The following is an 18,843-nucleotide window of genomic DNA, read 5'->3' on the forward strand; positions in this document are numbered from 1 at the left end:
CTCTCCTCCTAAGTAATATGTGCCCCAGCCCCCTAATCATTTTCGTTGCCCTCTGCTGGACTCTCTCCAATTTGTCCACATCCTTTCTGTAGTGGGGAGCCCCAAACTGGACACAATACTCCAGATGTGGCCTCACCAATGCCAAATAGAGGGGAATAATCACTTCCCTCCATCTGCTGGCAATGCTCCTGCTAATGCAGCCCAATATGCGGTTAGCTTTCTTGGCAATAAGGGCACACTGTTGACTCATATCCAGCTTCTTGCCCACCGTAATCCCCAGATCCTTTTCTGCAGAACTGCTGCATAGCCAGTTGGTCCCCAGTCTGTAGCGGTGCATGGGATTCTTCCGTCCTAAGTTCAGGACTCTGCACTTGTCCTTGTTGAACCTCATCAGATTTCTTTTGGCCCAATCCTCCAATGTGTCTAGGTCTCTCTGGACCCTATCCCTACCCTCCAGCGTATCTACCTCTCCCCCCAGCGTAGTGTCATCCGTGAACTTGCTGAGGATGCAATCATTAATGAAGATGTTGAACAAAACTGGCCCCAGGACCGACCCTTGGGGCACTCTGCTTGATATCGGCTGCCAACTAGACATCAAGCTGTTGATCACTACCCGTTGAGCCCGACGATCTAGCCAGCTTTCTATCCACTTTATAGTCCATTCATCCAATCCATACTACTTTAACTTGCTGGCAAGAATACTGTGGGAGACCGTATCAAAAGCTTTGCTAAAAAAGTCGAAGTATAGAAGCTTCGTGGTGGATAGAGTGCTTTGCACAGATGTCTCACAAATGAATGGCCTCTTGACAGAGGGTGGACAAGCATGCTTCTCCCTGCCTGCTGATGTAAAACATGGCTGCCATCTGCCATGTTGTCCATGAGTACTTGCACTACTTTGCCTGCGATATGGGGTAGAAACACCTGGCATGCTAGGTGGACTGCTCTGAGCTCTCAGATGTTTGTATACAAGGACAGCTTCTCCTGGGACCACTTATCTTGAATACTGAGATGCTCGAGGTGAGCCCCCCAACCTAGACTAGATATGTCAGAGATTAGGGATACTGATGGCTGGGGAGTGACAAAGGGAATGCCTGCCCTCACTGATCGGGATCCCTCCACCAGTCGAGGGAGGTGAGGACCAGGGCAGGAACTGTAAGCACCAAGTCCAAGTGGTGACAGCTCGGTGAGAACACTGAGGCCAGCCAAGCTCGAATGGGTCTGAGGCGCAGTCTTGCGTGCTGTACCATGTAGGTGCACACTGCCATGTGACCTAAAAGTTTGAGGCAGAACCTGGCTGTCGTCATGCAATGGGCCTTGATCTTTGATATCAGAGCCGACATTCTCTCGAAGCTCACCTCTGGGAGGAATGCCCTGGCCCGGGTAGAATCAAGCACCGCCAGGATAAACTCTCTCCTCTGGATAGGAATGAGAGTTGACTTGCTCTTTTATCAATAGGCCCAGGGCTCGGAAGGTAGCTTGGACCAGACTGATGCTGGCTTTCACATGGGCCTCCGACCAGCTCTTGATCAGCCAGTTGTCGAGGTAAGGGTAGACTCTGCCTTCACATCATGCAGCTCTAACTCCTGAGTACTGGTACTGGGCTCAGTACCGGAATCCGGGTGGCACAATGGAGTGGCCCTTCTCTTTCACACAACTGTGTATGAACGGCTGGAAGGCACTCCCAGTACCAGGGGAAAACCCCATGGATTCCTGCATGAGCCACTGCCCACCAAGCCAGAGAGAGCCCACCGGGATCTGACGAAACGTAGGTTGGGTACTGGTATTGGCGCCTTGATTGGGTGCCCACTTCACCTCCAACATCAGGGACGAGTCAGTTTGGAGAAATTGTAGCTGGCTGGAACCCCTTGCCTCTGTCAGCCAGTGCCGAGGGTCCAGGGAACGGTGCTGGAGCAATGAACTCTTTGCCGACATCAGAAGGGTCGGTTTCCCTCTGGTCGGTACCCAGTGGACCCAGTGCCGGATAGGTGCTCAAGACAACATGCTCCGTTCTGCTCAATGACCTCATTGATGCCAGAACTTGCTCTGCCAGAGTCGGCAGTACCAGGAGAGCCATTTGGTCCCTGGCCACTTCAAATGCCTCCAGGGTGGACAGCACTGAAATCCTGCTGGTGCCATGATGACCCTCTGGTGTCGGTGGATGGTCCAGTACCAGACTCAGTGGCGTCTGCGAGCAGGGCGGAGTCAACGGTGCCACAAGCAGAGTTGGGGTAAAGGAGTGGCATACCCAGGTTGCACTCCCTGTGTGTCTGTCTTTCCTCAATTCTGGGGAACGTCCCCTCTCGGATTGTTGTTTCTTGTGTTCCTTCCTCGGCACTGGTGAAGGGGAACGGAGCTGGGAGACCAGTGCCACTGGAGGAGCACTCTGCACTAATGTCTGACCAGCTTGGTTCTGATACTCGTCTGAGCCTGGCTTCCATCAGGATGGAACTTCGCCTAACCTTCCTGTCCTTTTTCATATGAGGCTTGAACTGGCAGCAGATCTGGCAATGCTCTCGAACGTGATCCTCCCTAGACACTTCAGACAGCTGGAGTGCAGGTCGCCCACCAGCATGGGTTTGCCGCAGAAGGCACAAGATTTGAAGCTCGGAGACCAGGGCATGCCTGCCCCCGCGGGCGGAGGATGCCCTTCTAAGCTAAATGTGGAGGGTTTAACTATATACACTACTACTGAAAGAAATAACTGAAGGTAATTAAACTTGTGAAAGAAAGGATGGAATAACAGAATCACTGACTAAATGCCTCGCTAAGGCAAGAGAAGTTGTTCCAGCGACTGTCACGGGTGGTCAGAAGGAACAGAGCGTGCAGGGCCAGCTGGGCCCCTTATACTGGCACATGAGCACGTGGCACCGGAGGGCGATAGAGCTAGCCCACCAGATACCACTGAGGGAAAAATCTCCGGCAACTGCGCATGTGGCAGGTGCACACCTAACATGGAATGGACATGAGCAAGCACTCGAAAAACTAACTTCAACACAGCAAACACATGCCATTCAGTTTTAAATATCTGTAAATACCTGTATTCTTTACCACTTAAATGCTCTGCTTTAAGCTTCAAATCTTGTCAACTTTTATAGCTTTTTCTATATTCCAAATGATTACTACAGAGGCTAATTGAAATGAATTAAACCTATATGGATTCTTACAATACAAACCTTAGAATTAACTAGTGAAACTTACCACAAATTTCTCAATGAACAAATCAGTCACCTTATTAACCAGGTACCCACTCATATAAAAGCAATTCAGACAAAAGTGATGTAGAGTTGAAAAAAATTAACCTAATTAAGCAATAAGAAACTGCAGGATGTAAATTGTGTAATAATTTACATCTGCTGAGTTGTTATAGCTAAAATCCTCTACAGCTGCTGCAGAATGACAGTAATATTTCAATGTATGGATTTTACTACTGTACTAATTCATTAATAGTTTCAAATATAAATAACGTTTTTCTTTTACACACATGGACAAATTGGAAAGCGTCCAGAGGAGAGCAATAAAAATGAAAAATGGTTTAGAAAATCTGATTTATCAGGAAAGGTTAAAAAAATTGGGCATGTTTAGTCCTGAGAAAAGATGACTGAGGAGGGACCTGATAACTGTCTTCCAATGTGTTAAGGGCTGTTAAAAAGAGGACGATGATCAATTGTTCTCCAAGTCCACTGAAGGTAGGACAAGAAGTAATGCACTTAATCTGCAGCAAGAGAGATTTAAGTTAGATATTAGGAAAAACTTTCTAATGATAAGGGTATTTAAACTCTGGAATAGGCTTCCAAGGGAGGTTGTGGAGTTCCTGTTATTGGAAGCTTTTAAAAACAAGTTGGACAAACACGGTCAAGGATGGTCTAGGTTTACTTATTTGTGCAATGGCAAAGGGGGCTGGATTGGATGGCTTCTTGGGGTCCCTTCCATCCCTACATTTCGTCTGATATATTCTCCCATAATGATGTAGTTATGACATGAAGACCATATATTGGTCTTAGGCAAAGACCATATATTGTTTTAAATTAAGCTACCACTTCAATAGTAACAGCTTTAAGAACTGTTGAACTCACGTTACTTTTAGTTTTGAGAACTTAGGCTTGGATCTACAAAGGGACTTTGCCACAATGCCTAACTTTTAGATGCATAGAAAAATCACTGGAATCCACAAAGCCTGAGTTAGGCACCTAAGAACAGGATGCACAAAAGCCAGGACGCTAGGTGGGGCCACCTAAGCTAGCCAATGGGAAATGGTGATGAGAGAAGTATGTCCTAAGCCCTGTCCCTCTCACAGATTTCAGCACCTAAGTCCAGGCTGCAGGGAGGCACCTACCTCTGTTTGAAATCCACAACTGGAAACCCATCTCCCTTTTCTTGGAGTTAGACAGTTTAGGTGGCTACACTGTTTTTGCAATTTCACACAAAACAGCTGGGGGGACAGACATCTATTAAAACCTTTAACCCAGTGGTTAGGGTACTCAGCCAGTGCATGGGAGATCCCAGTTCAATTTCCCTCTCTGCCTAATAGGATGTATAGTGTCCTGAAACAGTGAATGGAGAATTAGCTTCCTGTTGCTGCTAATGAATTTTAAATTAAGTCTATAACAAGATCTTTCAACATCCACCGCCAACATATGTGATCCCCTGGGACTGAAGAAAGGATGAACAGCCTTGGATGAATAGCATCTATCTACCACTTCAAGCTATCATGCTATAAACCACTTTTGCACTCCCCTAATCCTGGTCCTGATGTGCACCAGTCCAATAGCCTTCATGGATTTAAAATAGTCCTTAGGCTGGTCTAAGTTGCAACAGCAGCCAACAGCCTCAAGCAATTAATATGGCATCTGGGAATTGCTGGGACCCATGGAAGCTCCTGTCATGCCTCCTTTTCCCCCTGACAAACACACACTAAACTGGCAGGCATATGTGTGGCATGGGAGCTACTACACTAGCTTTATGCCATCAAAAGATCCATCTATAATGGGTTGATCCTCCAGTGGCTAGTTAAGCTGATTTTAGGACTGCCTTGCACTGGTAGTGCAATGTAACACAGCTGCAGTGCAAAGGAAAAAAAACTGTTCATACACCTCATTTTATTGCAAAATGAAGGGTAATTGCAGAGCCTTTTCATCATCAACAACAAAAAATAACTTTTCAAGACATGGATGTAGAAATACTGGCAACTATAAATCTTTAACATGTATTATACTTTTTCTGAGTCCAGGATAAAAATTCTAAAGGTGCAGAGACCAATACTTAGTGGCCAATGGGTGGGTTCTGAATGACTCACAAATTCTAATAATTTTGCCTGGACAAATGAAGTTGTTAACTATTTATTACTACAGATTCAAATCTCATATTTGTTGACACCATGTTAAAGCCCACTTATTTTAGAGTATACTCTACCTGCGAGAATGCTGGCAGGGCTATTACATTAATTCCTGCATCACTGTTTGGTTCTTGGAGGTCTGGTATTTGTAAGAGAACTGCTCCAACTGGCTGTTGCAGAAACTCACTGTTACACCCATTTATGGGCTCTTTTTTGCTATCACCATAAGTCTCTCCCTGTTGAATGGCGTACATTTGCTCTACTTGTTCTCTGAGATCAGATGGCAATGCTTCCAAGACAGATTGATCTAACTGCAAATAAAATAAAATAAAAAGGTCATTAGATTTTCTGAGAACCAAGTACATAAAAACAGTTAAAAAGTCATAGTATTTATTTTATAAACTGAAATTAGAAGAAATTAAAACACAACAACTGACATCCTAATTTGTATACACAAGCTGACTTGGGAATCTCACCGTACTGAATGTTGTAGCAGCTGTATTACGTAAAAGGCAAAATTAAGTTAGTATATATAAATGTTTAGATTGTATTTTTACAAATAATATAAATCCTATATAAACTTCCCTTCCCATTCATCTAATCTTCATTATAACCCTAAATAACTAATTTAATAAAATATTGGCAACATGTATATTGATTTGAACATAAGTCTACTATCTGGTCTAAAGCAGTTGATTGATCATTCTGCAATACAGCAATTGAGTGATCATTCAGTTTATGCTCCAACTTACTTTGGTGTTACTAATCTGGTGTATTTACAGCAAGATCAGACTTCTCACTGCCATACAGTAACTCCTCACTTTAAGTCGTCCCGGTTAATGTTATTTCCTTGTTACGTTGCTGATCAATTAGGGAACATGCTCATTTAAAGTTGTGCAATGCTCCGCTCTTACGTTGTTTGGCTGCCTGCTTTCTCCACAGATGGCAGCCTCCCTACGCTCTCTCCCCCCCCCACAGTGCCTCCCATCTGCCAGCAGACCCTGTGGATTAGCGCCTTCCCCCTCCTCCCCCACCTCCTGCCCGCAGCAATCAGCTGGCTTGAGGCGTTTTGGGGGCAGGAGGGAGGACTCTGTGTGCAGGCTTCCCCCTCCCTCCCCTGTCTCCTGCCCCAGGCAATCAGCTGCTTTGCGGTGTTTAGAGGGGAGGAGTGAGGACACAGTGTGGGAAGTAAAGGGGGAGGAGGTGGGGCGGGGGGAGAAGAGGCAGGTCAAGGATGGGGGTTTGGGGGAAGGGGAGAGTATATTTTGTTAGGTCACTGTCTAGTTTATACTTTTTCTTTCTTTCTTTCTCTCATTTGAAGAGCTTCTCCTTTTGTAAATACGTCTAGGAAATGATTAATGTGTCGGTACACAAAGAAACCTGAAGAAAGTAGATTAAATTTAATTCTGAGCTTTCAGTTTATTAGTGTTATGCATGGGAAAAAGTCTCCAGTGGTTGACTATCCTAGTATGGGATCTCTTCTTTTAAAAGTTAAATTTCCAGTCCTAAAGAAGCACAAGGCAGCCTGCATACTGAGAACATCAGTGAAAATTCTGGTGCTATATCAAAGTACCTAACTACCTTTTTCCATATTTGCAGAGTGATCTTTAAGACAGCATTTTGTCTGATCTCCTGAGGGAGCAAAAGGTCTTCACCATAAATGAGGTTGGAAAGAATAAAAGGAGAGCAACATGCTGCTTCAACGCTTTGGTTCTTTGGGACAAACTTGAATTTCTGAATAATCTAACCATTTCTAAGCATACTGAATTAGAGTACAAGAAGAGGGAGCTTTTCAAATTCTATTACTTTTCTATTTTGTTTAATATATTAAACAAAATTAACATGGCAAAAGCTGAACTATGTCATTTGAACCTTTTGAATTAGTTGTGTTACTAATTAATTAGTAAGGTAAAGTGTAACCTTGTGCAGAGCAGAATTCTTATTTAGCTCTAGTCAGGTATTAGGATGAGCAGGTGTAAATATCAGAACTATAACAAAAGGATACTAACAGTGCTTAAGAGCTCTACCTTCATGAAAAACATAAATGGTACTTTGTAAAAGTCCCCTTTAGTAGTTCATTAGTAATTAGCCTATATGGAAAATAGTCCTTATTAATAACATAATAATTAAAGCTCAGCACATACTATAGAATTTAAAAAATACATATTTAAATTCCTAACAGTACTGAAATTTTTAATATATACTAGCATTGACACAAAAAAGTTTTGTAACTCTGAGTTAAGTTTTCAGAACTTCATGATTTTTAAAACCAAGGTTTGTATTTCTTTAAAGAGCTTTAGGTTGCTGGGTATAGTGTAATCTATTCAATACCCTGATCTCTGAGTATCTTCTCCTTTTGAGTCCCAGTTCCATTCCCTGACACCGTAAAAAGGAAGAAAAATATTGGAAGAATGACAGTTTTTCCTGTTGGGTATTTACCACCAAAAAATAGGAACTGCATTCCTGTACAGTAATTACGAACAAATATGTAGCAGAAGTTCCATACCCCTCACATTTACCTGGGAAGGTGAAGGAACCTCAATACTTAAATTAAGTCTTGATTTTACGCTGATAGGAGTGTGTAAACCATTCCATTTGACTGCGGACTCAGCCTTGCTGGTAATGGGATTGAGACCAGATGTCATATGGGTAGTGAGAGATGGCAGAAAAGTGCATGTTCTTGATGCAGATGATATTTCGAGATCCATAGCAGCCACAAATACTATAAATGTAGAAAACAGTATACAGAAAAATTATCTTAACAGTTCAAAAACAACTTACTTTTCACATGATATGGAATTTTAGTTACCCTATACTTCTACTGAAAAACATTTGGTAGTTTGTGCAATAATGGGAATGGTTAGTGAAAACTTTTTTCCACTTTAAATATCTACCTTAATTATCCATCTAGCTTTTCAAGATTTTGTAGAAGTTCCGATTCTAAACTAATCCATACAGCCCTCTTTTTTAGGTGGGATGTAACAGCAAAACATACATGCAAAGTCTTATTGCTTACATAACTGGAAATGAATTTCTGTGAAAATTGTTCAGACGCAAAATCAAATTAAAATGAGTTGTTTCTTAAAGGAAGCCAATACTATCACAAACCCAAAATACAACTGACCATGGCAGTTTAAAGCATGCAGTGTTGTTGTAGCCGTGTCAGTCCAGGACATTAGAGAGACAAGATGAGTGAGGTAATATCTTTTATTTGACCAACTTCTGTTGGTGAGAGAGACAATTTTTCCAGTTTATACAGAGCTCTTCTTCAGGTCTGGGAAATGTACTCGGAGCGTCACAAGTAAATACAAGCTGGAACAGATTGTTTAGCATAAGTAGTCACTGACCTTCTTTATGTTCTTCTTCTGAAGATTTCTTAGTTTTCTGAACATGGAGAAGATCGATAACTGAATGTGATCCCCTAGGTAAATGTCCAGATGGTACTGATGAGCGAGAGGAAACAGCTGAAGTGGTTTTATTGATGGGAACTAATTGATGCACCTGAATTCCAACCTCAAAACAAAAAACACATTTTGTATCCTTATTTCTAATCACAAAGTCAAGAACAGTAGCAAATAAGGACAACTTAAGCAGACAAATTTAATGGAGTTTTTTTTTATATATATATAAACTCCCCCAACCCTCCTAACCAAACCCATCCACTTACTACTAGTGGAAAAATATTTTACAGGTACTAAAAAACAAAATCAGCCCCCAAAGTCAACAGCTAAGAAATTAAAAAAGTGCCACCTTTCTTCATTTCTCTGGGGTAAAGTAAAGAAAAAGTGTGTGTCAACAGGATGATATGAACAATTTATATAACTTATATTGGTTTTAAAAATTATACAAACTCCCCAAAATCAAACAAATATATATGTTGCAACCAGGAGTAGAAATTTGTACTAACTCAGAGAAGTACCCATGACAGCTGAAAGATGTACCAAGTGAGGGATACTATTTTTTTCTTCCAATTCACTGATCTAATCTATACTACACTTACCACTTCAGTATGTGAATATCAGACAAACAGTGAAGGTCCATGCCAAATGCACAAGGGCACGGTTTCCCCCAAAGTGCAATAGTAACAAACATACTTTCATTTTCTACCAGATACATTTCCTGCCCGGAAAAGCTTCCCTCACCTTTAATTTAGTCCAAAATAATATTCAAAACAAAATTGCAGAAGTATTCTTAAAAATTATTTTGCCCAATTCAATGGTGCACCTGGGTACCATTTGCAGGCTTACCTCCAACTTTCTTAAAATCTTGGACAGGAAATCCTGAGATAGTATACGACAGGCCACACAGAGCATGAAATAGGTGGTGGGTGGGGGTCTGCTAGGACTTTTTTTATGTTTACATAGCTGGGATATTATTCACTGCCAATTAGTTTTTACTGTAATTGTGATATTAAACTGTGAAACTGTGAAAACTCTCTCTATAAAAATGGCATGTTTGAGCTTCCACATTTCTATTCTAAAAAGATTACTAAATTAAGTGTACTCGGTTTACAAATAGTCAAGTTGTACTTTATTATATGTGAAATTATTATCCTGTTAATGTCAATCCAAGTCTGTGCAGCCTAAGAAAGTTGCATAAAATATATCAATGTAGAGCGGGAAATGTAAAAAACAGAAACTTGAACTCTAAATTTTATTAACTCACCCCTCGCATATCTGATATGTTCAATTTCATTGTGTGAAACATGTTTAGTGTTTCCTTCCCAATTACTTTTGCACTATCTGTTGCATGGTCAAGAGTTACAGTTCTGCAAAGAATAAAATACAGTTAAAGAAAAGATGCATTACAAAATCGTAAAGAGACTTTACACTATTAATTCCAGACATCATCTCAAAGAAAGATATACTACTTGATACCATAGAGGAAAGTAATTTCTCAGTCTACAAAACTGGAATAATATTTTTTAGGAAAACTAGGACAAATACACTATGGAAACATTGATTAAAATCAATACTTACGAGAGATGATTACCAGTCTAAGACAATTTAAAAAAATTCTGGATTAAGTTAATAGGGAGGAAGGGAGAAACATTCTTGTCCTCAATAATTAACTAACATTAATGATCTGATAGGTGAAACATCGACGTTTTACTGAGACCATCCTAATATGTATATAGCAGCCAGAGCTGTAGAAGAGTCTATAGCTACACTATTTCAGTCGCAGTCTTCTTTCCTTCAAACTCCGAAGGATGTACTGGTAGCACGAAGCTCCTTCTTTCCCACTCCTGCCTCATCTAACACCTACTATCTTCTCCCAATATTGTCTCGTTGCTCTCTTGTACGTCTCCGTTGCTTGGCCTGTACCTAGCTGTTGTCTTGTCTTATACTTAGATTGTAAGTTCTTTGGTGCGGTGACTATATTTTTGTTTTCTATTTGTACAGCACCTAATACAATTGGATGCTAGTCCAAGACTAAAGCTCGTGCTATATTAATACATATAATAAACAATATGCCTCACAACTTTCTAACCTCTGAGGTATGTTCTCTTCATCTTTCCTCCCCTTTTCTGTAAGTGCAGCTGTCATTTATTGTTCTTAATGTTCCTTTTCCTTTCTTTCTAATTTGGACACATTTGGCTCTTCTTCCTTTCCTCTCCAATATTCTCCATTTTTATCCTGGATGAGTTCAGTTTTCAGACTGATGATTGATTCTGCTGCTTCTCACTTCTTCTACTTTATTTCCTCCTCTAGCTCTAGATCTACTGCCCAATACATCTATGAAAGGGATCAGTATTAATACTTTTCATATGGGATAAACCTATGCAGTAATAATTGATTTGTGTAAAGCATTTGTACAGCATGCCATTCTACTTTATTGAAAAGACTTAACTGAGACTATTAGCTTTGGAAAAACCCTATTTCATTCTATCTATATCAACAGTATTACATCAGATAGTTTTTCTCCACTACAGGGTGCCAGAGCTTCTCTGAGATCTAATCTTATTTTCAGCATAATACAAACAGGTGGATGTTCTCAAGGTCACCTTTTATAAAAATAGTAATATTTATTCTGCGTGTACTTCACTGACATCAGTTTGAGAGTGTACTATCAGACTTTTAACAAAAAAAAATCAATCATTTTAGGATTTGCTGAATTCAAGGAACTGTACTCTTTAATAGGTATTTGGCAGGCCATTAGTGCTGCATACTGTAGTAATGTGTCAGTAAGTATTACCAATTATTACTTTATTGTTTAAAATGGGGAAAAAAAGCATAAAGCCTGACTAAGCCTTTTTTTTTTTTTTTTTATAAAGGTTTGTAATTAGCCTTCTGGAATTTCTGAATCCCTGAAAAGATTTATTGGAAGCTGATCATCACAAAGATTAGACTGGGGTGCTCTGATTGGTGCTGCTGATTATACTACAGTGCTGAAGAAAATTAACACACAATTTTTAAAATTGTGTCAAGGTGGGTATTTGCAGCCAGCTGCTTTTCCCGCTTATTTCATGACCATCACAATGAAGTTCTTTTTCTCCTTCTAAAGGAGACTGGAAGGAGAGATATTAGTCTCTAAACTCCTCTAAGATTACAAGAGGAAAATGTATTTAAGACATTTTTTGCATGAAAATCCTAAACTATAGTCATGTTTCTATAGGAAAACAAGACCACCACCTAGGACTATATTAAGCAAAATGTATAGTAAGTTTGAGAACACTACTGCAGCTATTATATAGTTATAGATACTATATAAAGCCCAATTCTGCAAGGCACTGAGCACCTTTAATGCCCTTTATGTTTTATTGGGAGTTCACGAGGCTCAGCACCCTGCAGTAGTGGGTCCATACCTATATATTGATAAGTTTTTAATTCTATGCAAGGTTACCTGGCAATGTTGTCACAGATTCCATGGCCTCCATATTTTGCAGGCTCTACAGGGGCCCCAGCCTTTCTGACCATGATTTTAAGAGTTAACCGTTTTCCCTTCATCCCAGCAGCTTCAAGTCTATGTTGGATCTCTTCTGAAAGACTCAGAAGGAAAGCTTCTGCTTCCTTAGGCTAAAAGGAAGAAAAAAAAAGTTTTTTTTATCACTGTCATGCATCTGATGCAGAGAGCTAAAATGTCTTTAAAAATGAGAAGTATGTAAGTTAATTTATTTCATGTAGTTTTGGCATGAAACTAAAGGATACACTATATAGATTTTAAAAATAAAAAAGAGCACAGCCAACTGACTACAGCAAGAAAACTCATAGGTAAAAGTGCCTCTTTTTTGCCTCTGAATAGGAGAATTTTCACTGCATGCGTACTGCTATACTGATGTATGACAAATCTGAGGATACAAATTTCATATCATTTTGTCATTTGTAGTGAGAGGAGAATGTTTTGGCAACATCTGAGGTAAATCACACACTTTTGAGATGTGGAACATTGAAAAATTAGTTTTATTTTTCTACAAAAAAAGTGCAACTTCTTTGTAGAGCCATCGTAAGAACAGCCTGATACACAAACTTCAAGTTGTTTTACTCAAGAGATTTTAATGACAACTAGTACGAACCCTGAAAAGAGGAAGTTACTCACCTTGTGCAGTAACGATAGTTTTTCAAAATGTGTTTCCCTATGGGTGCTCCATTGTAAGCATATCTGCACCTCTAATCAGAGATTTTAGGTAGTGGTGTCAGTTCAGCCTGCACATGTGCGCTCCCTCCCATGCTGCCTCAAGGCTATCTACACTGTGAGGGTGAACCATCCCCCCCACCCCCAGTTCCTTCTCTACACAAAGTCCCTTATAGAGAATACTGAAGTAGAGGGGAGGAGGGCAGGTTATGGAGCACCCATAGGGACAAACATCTTGAAGAACCATCGTACAAGGTAACTCCCTCTTTGCGTAGTGTCCCAGTGGGTGCTCCACTGTAAGTGGCTTCACAGCAATATTCTCCATGGAAGGCTGGGGCTTTGGAGTGGAGTCAGTTACTACAGAGAGTACCGTGGAGGGCAGAGGAGGATGAATCTCCAGTCATCGCACAACGATCTGTGAAAGTGTGGACAGAGGCCCAAGTTCTCTGTCCCGCAGAGTGGATTCCCAGGGAGTGTAATGTGGCCCAGGAATCCTTCAAGGTGTGAAGAGAAGAGTCTGTCTTCTCTGCGAAGATCTTGGGCCCTTCAAATGGGAGATCTTCCACTGTAGTCTGCAGCTCTTTGAGAGACCCAGAAAGGTGTAGCCAACAAGATTGTCTCATTACCACTGCCATAGAGACAGTGCGGGCCATTGTATAGGCTGCATCCAGTGCAGTCTGTAACACTATTCTGGCTACTAACTGGCCCTCTCTGACAGGCACCTGAAACTGTTCCTTTTGTCGCTCCGGTAAATGTTCCAGAAATGCATTGAGTTTCCCATAATTAATAAAATTATATTGGCCATGGATGCTTAGTAGTTTGCGACTCTAAACTGCAATGTCGCTGACAAATATGCCTTCCTCTCAGAGTTGTAGCCTTTTCCAATCACAATCGTATGGGCTGACTTGGTATGATGTTGCTTGCCTCATGCATTAACCACATCAACTACGATGGAGTTGAGTTGTGGATGTTGAAATAGGAAGTTTGCCTCTATGGGAAGGATGCAGAATTTTTTGGTGGCTCTCTTGCCAGTTGGTGTCTGTCAGATGACTTTGGCAGGATCTAGAATTGGGAGGGCAACTCATTAATTGGGAGGGCAATTCTGGGCGAGTAGGAAGTGTGCAGAATATCCACCAGTGTGTGATGTGCATCTGCCACCTCCTGTAGGGGAATCTGCAGCTGGTCTGCCACCTTCTTGCAAGTTCTTGAAATCATCAGCTAGTGATGGGGGGAGGAGCATTACAGACTCATCTGGCAAAGATAAGGAGAAGTTTGCTGGAGGGGTAGCTTCCCCTTCAAGACTTTCCTCCTTTTCCTCAAGTTCAAGGGCTCTGGATAGTGACGCTGTAGGAGACCATCAGGCAGGCTCTTTTTGAGAGACATTAAACACCCGTGAAATATGGGATTTGTACGTTGCCCAAGGATCCCAATACAGCCATGGGGAGGGGAAGATGAATGGTGGGAGTGTCCAAGGGGGCCCATATCATGATCGTGGTTAGTTCGATGGACTTGAGGAAGACTGTTGTATTGTGATGGTGGGCCACGATGAGAGGCCAGGGAAATGACATCCTCCTGGTCACTGTCAGACTGGTTACTGAGTAAGGGGGGCACTGGCTGGAGTATTGATGGTACACAGCCCGGTGCTGAGTGCGATTCCGGGTGCCAGGATGTACTCGATAGCAGGGTCCTAGTACTAAATAATGGGGATTGCGGTTCTTCCCCAACTGTCAGGTCTCTAGGGTACTGGAACTCTTACAGTACCATCGGCTCACTCGGTACTGTGGAGGAGTGTCTGTGGTATGTTGTCCGTACCGATGGTTGTGAAGGTGCAGAGCGTTCCCTAGATCGGAGCTTTGCCTCACCCAACCGAAGGTTTTCTCAGTGCTGCTCCTTTAGAGGTGGTAGAGTGTTTGTCTTTGTCCTTAGAGGGCAGTACCACAACCTCAGAGCTTGAGCTCCAGGTGCTTGTAGGCGGTGCAGCAGAGCTCATAGCAGAAGCACCCCGATGTTTCTGGGTACCGTGGTTCAGAGCAGCCAATACCAAGGTGGCCACACTGGGGAACCCCTCTGACTGGCCAACGACTCAGTTTGGGGGCTTTAAGTCCTTTCTCTTGAGACTTTACAGGCAGAATCTGCTAGTCTTTCTGTGACTCTAACCTCTTTGAAGTCGAAGGCTCCAGGGATGATCCAGGGTGAGCTCCGGAGTCCCCTGGAGGCTGAAGTGACTTCCCCATGAGGAGGAGTTTTAACTTCAGCTCCCTGTTCTTGCAAGACCTCAGCTTTAACTAGGGGCAGAGGGAGCACTTCTGAGCGATATGTGACTCTCCCAGGCACCCAGAGGCAACTCTAGAAGCTGGGCATTCCCCTGGGGAGGGAGGTATCACCTTCTAGCAGTGAGGAATGCAGAAGAAAGTTCTTTCCTCTCTTCTTTTATCCCCCCCCCTTTTTTTTTTTAAACTGAAACTTAGAGAGTCTTCTAAAGACCCGTGGGGCGGGAAACATAAGCTAAAGTTCTTTTCTTTTCCCAAGGGGATAAAATGGAAACATTAACTACTAAGGAGAACAAAAGAAACAAAAAAGGACACAGATAAGGAAGGGACAACTGCTGGCTCCTTCAGTGCTAGACAGCCTTGAGGCAAACCACCAGGGAGGGAGAGTGCACAGGCAGGCTGAATGGACACTGCTACCTAAAATCTCCAATTAGAGGCACAGTGGCGCAGATACACCTACAGTGGAGCACCAATAGGGACACTATTTGAAGAAATTCAGAAGATAAGATTTTCCTTGACACGCATGGGAGCCTAAGCGGTCAATTTCTGCACAATTTGAGCACTCACTTCTATCTTTTATGATTGCTGCTCTAAACTTCCAAGTGAACTTCTTAAGTCTGAAGCAGCTGCAGTACTTTTGCTGAGGATCATCGCCAAAGTTGTCTATACTCCTTGGCCAGCTGCACCTAAATTCAATGGCTTTACTTAAGGATCCCTCAGTGAACTCTGCTTCATTGTTTAGATCAGGGGTAGGCAACCTGCGGCACATGAGCTGATTTTCAGTGGCACTCACACTGCCCGGGTCCTGGCCACTGGTCCGGGGGGCTCTGCATTTTAATTTAATTTTAAATGAAGCTTCTTAAACATTTTATAAACCTTATTTACTTTCCATACAACAATAGTTTAGTTATATATTACAGACTTATAGAAAGAGACCCTCTAAAAATGTTAAAATGTATTACCGGCACGTGAAACCTTAACTTAGAGTGAATAAATGAAGCCTCGGCACACCACTTAGGAAAGGTTGCCGACCCCTGGTTTAGATCAAATAGCCTCATGCTGCATTTATCAGCATTTCATCCGTTTTTTTTTCATTTAATATTATGAAATTAAATTAAAAACTCCCAACACTGATGCAAGAAAGTTTGAGAAATCAAGCACTCAAGAGTCAGGAAATTACAAAAGGAAAAGTTTTCTACTGCACTCTCAGACCATGGCCATGAGGAACCCTACCCATTTCTTTTCCTGATTTCCAAGTGAAAAGTAATACATTAAGATTTACTTAATATTAAACTTAATCTGTACCATAAATTATGAATGATATGCAATGTGATCAAATTAGAATTTTGGTAGAAACATAGGTTCAAAGTTTCAAACTCTAGGTGCTGAAGTTAGGTTCCGAGGGATTGCCTAAACAAACATTTAGGAGTAAGTCTGTCACGCACAAGTCTGCCAAGCAATAAGTGCCCATGTAGACTCTGTCATGCACTAGAAGTTCCCTAGTGTGCTTTAATGCAGTGGCTCTCAACCGTTCCAGACTACAGTACCCCTTGCAAGAGTCTGATTTGTCTTGCGTAGCCCCAAGTTTCACATTACTTAAAAACTACTTGCTTACAAAATCAGACAAACATTTAAAAAAAAGCATACTATACTGAAAAATTGCTTACTTTCTCATTTTTACCATATAATTATAAAATAAATCAATTGGAATATAAATATTGTACTTACATTTCAGTGTACAGTATATAGAGCAGTATAAATAAGTCATTGTCTGTATGAAATTTTAGTTTTTACTGACTTCACTAGTGCTTTTTATGTAGTCTGTTGTAAAATTAGGCAAATATCTCAATGTACCCCCTTAGAAGACCTCTGCATACACCCAGGGGTACGTGTATCCCTCGTTGAGAACGACTGCTTTAATGTACCCTGCTTTGAAATGGTAGTAGATTAAGTGTTTGTGTAGACAAACCCCTGGATTGTTGTTTTGATTCTAAAGTCAATGAGAAAGGCAGAGGCTCCCTCCCCCCTCCAATCTGGCATTTGGTTTAAGAACCTGAATATGGATACGGAGTCTAACTTTAGGCATCCAGGTATGAAAATGTTGGCCTTAATTTTTATAATTTTCATACATATTTAATTTCTCAATCTTACCATTGCACTAACTTCCTTTCTGAAGGTAATAATTATTTTAACATTGTTATAGTTAATAAAAGATTTTAAAAACACAGTATTTTAAAAGATAGAAATTGATTAAAAATCTGCACTAGGACAGTCTAGATATGGTATTATGCATTGCCACATGGGAAACCAGAATTTGAATTTCAGTCTGGTGAATCATTCCCGGGAACAGAATGTTAGGATGAGAATGATGGATTGTCAATATGACTGCTATGATTGTGGCTGTAATAGAGTGATGGCTTAAAAAAAAAAAAAAAAATTAAATGAGGGCATTCGGAATATCCACGGGAAACAAGGAGGATCTTCTGCTGTGGGAGGAAGTCTTTCAAATATAATATTTAATCCTCCAAAACGAAAGACCATTTTAGTTTACCTGAGTAAACCTTATACCATAGTTGATCTCAGCTGAAACAGATTTTCTTTCCTTTTCTGATCGAACAGGTCGGTCATCCAAACCACGACAGAATCTGTAGAGCATCTGTCCTGTTTTTGGACCAAATTCCTTCTGGAGTTTTGACATAGTAAGATATTGTAGGTCTCCACAGGTTTTAATTCCGAAAGATGCCAACTTGGATTCCATTGACCTACCAACTCCTAAGAAGATAATAAGTAATTTTGTTCTGTTAAGTCTACACAATCCAGACAAAGTTCATTATTTTTAAAGCGCTACCATTCTCTTTTAATCTTAAAATGCCTGGTATCCAGTTCAAATTTTAAGGCGCGATTGGGGGGAAAAAGCATATTGGATGCATTACGATTGACCAGCAAATTTTGCATCATGTACAGTATTTGTTTAGTCTGACTGAATTTTAGTTAAGGGCCTAATTTTGCAGTTACTGCTGTCTGTATGCTTGTTCCAGTGTCAAGACTTGCTAACCTGTGCTTGCAGGACATTGCTTTTAACTTGTAGCACCTTGGATAATGACTGTGTCTTCTATACTTTGTACAACAATTGAGCACAAGGTCAGTATTAAGACAGTAGTCCGATTAATACACTTTATCAATCCAAAATAGCTCTGAAACCTTACATAATCAAACAAAACAAGTGAGATGTATTTGCAACTGTACACAAGTGTTTGTACCTAAAAGGAAACCAGTAAAAAGTCTAGCTATTTTCAATGCTACTTGGTTGGAAATACGTTATTTCAGAGAGGGAAAATGGCTCAAATTATGAGTGAGGTGAGTTACGAACCATCTGAAAATTGTAAGTATCCAAGTGTGTTAATTTTTAGTGAAATTACTGATTTATAAAAAAGTAAATTTACAAATTAATCATAACTTATGCATTTACACTACTATAGATAGCTAAAGTTAGAATATTCGGACAATCAGATTCCATCTTTTAGGATCTCCATTTTACAATTTAAATGATGTATGACACTGAAAACACTACGGAAAGCACAAAATGCAAGTGACATCAGAAAACTTTAAAGGATTTAAATTAAGCATACTACGTTATGCTATAGAAAATTAAATGTAATTAGACAAAAA

General features: G+C 40.9%; 1 protein-coding gene across 3 annotated transcripts in view; it reads right to left on the reverse strand.

Moving 5' to 3' along the window:
* Positions 1 to 18,843, reverse strand: part of REV1 (REV1 DNA directed polymerase) — a 100,327-nt gene that overhangs the window by 21,639 nt on the left and 59,845 nt on the right. For all 3 annotated transcript variants that reach the window (XM_054009680.1, XM_054009671.1, XM_054009664.1), the window contains exons 13-18: positions 17,726 to 17,946; positions 12,176 to 12,348; positions 9,998 to 10,100; positions 8,680 to 8,845; positions 7,852 to 8,054; positions 5,410 to 5,643 (exon numbers count right to left, since the gene is read on the reverse strand). In XM_054009680.1, the coding sequence (XP_053865655.1) occupies positions 5,410 to 5,643; positions 7,852 to 8,054; positions 8,680 to 8,845; positions 9,998 to 10,100; positions 12,176 to 12,348; positions 17,726 to 17,946 (1,100 nt within the window). The remainder of the gene's footprint in view (positions 1 to 5,409; positions 5,644 to 7,851; positions 8,055 to 8,679; positions 8,846 to 9,997; positions 10,101 to 12,175; positions 12,349 to 17,725; positions 17,947 to 18,843) is intronic.

Source organism: Malaclemys terrapin, chromosome 1 (genome assembly GCF_027887155.1).
Source record: "Malaclemys terrapin pileata isolate rMalTer1 chromosome 1, rMalTer1.hap1, whole genome shotgun sequence".
NCBI classification, from domain to species: Eukaryota; Metazoa; Chordata; order Testudines; family Emydidae; genus Malaclemys; species Malaclemys terrapin.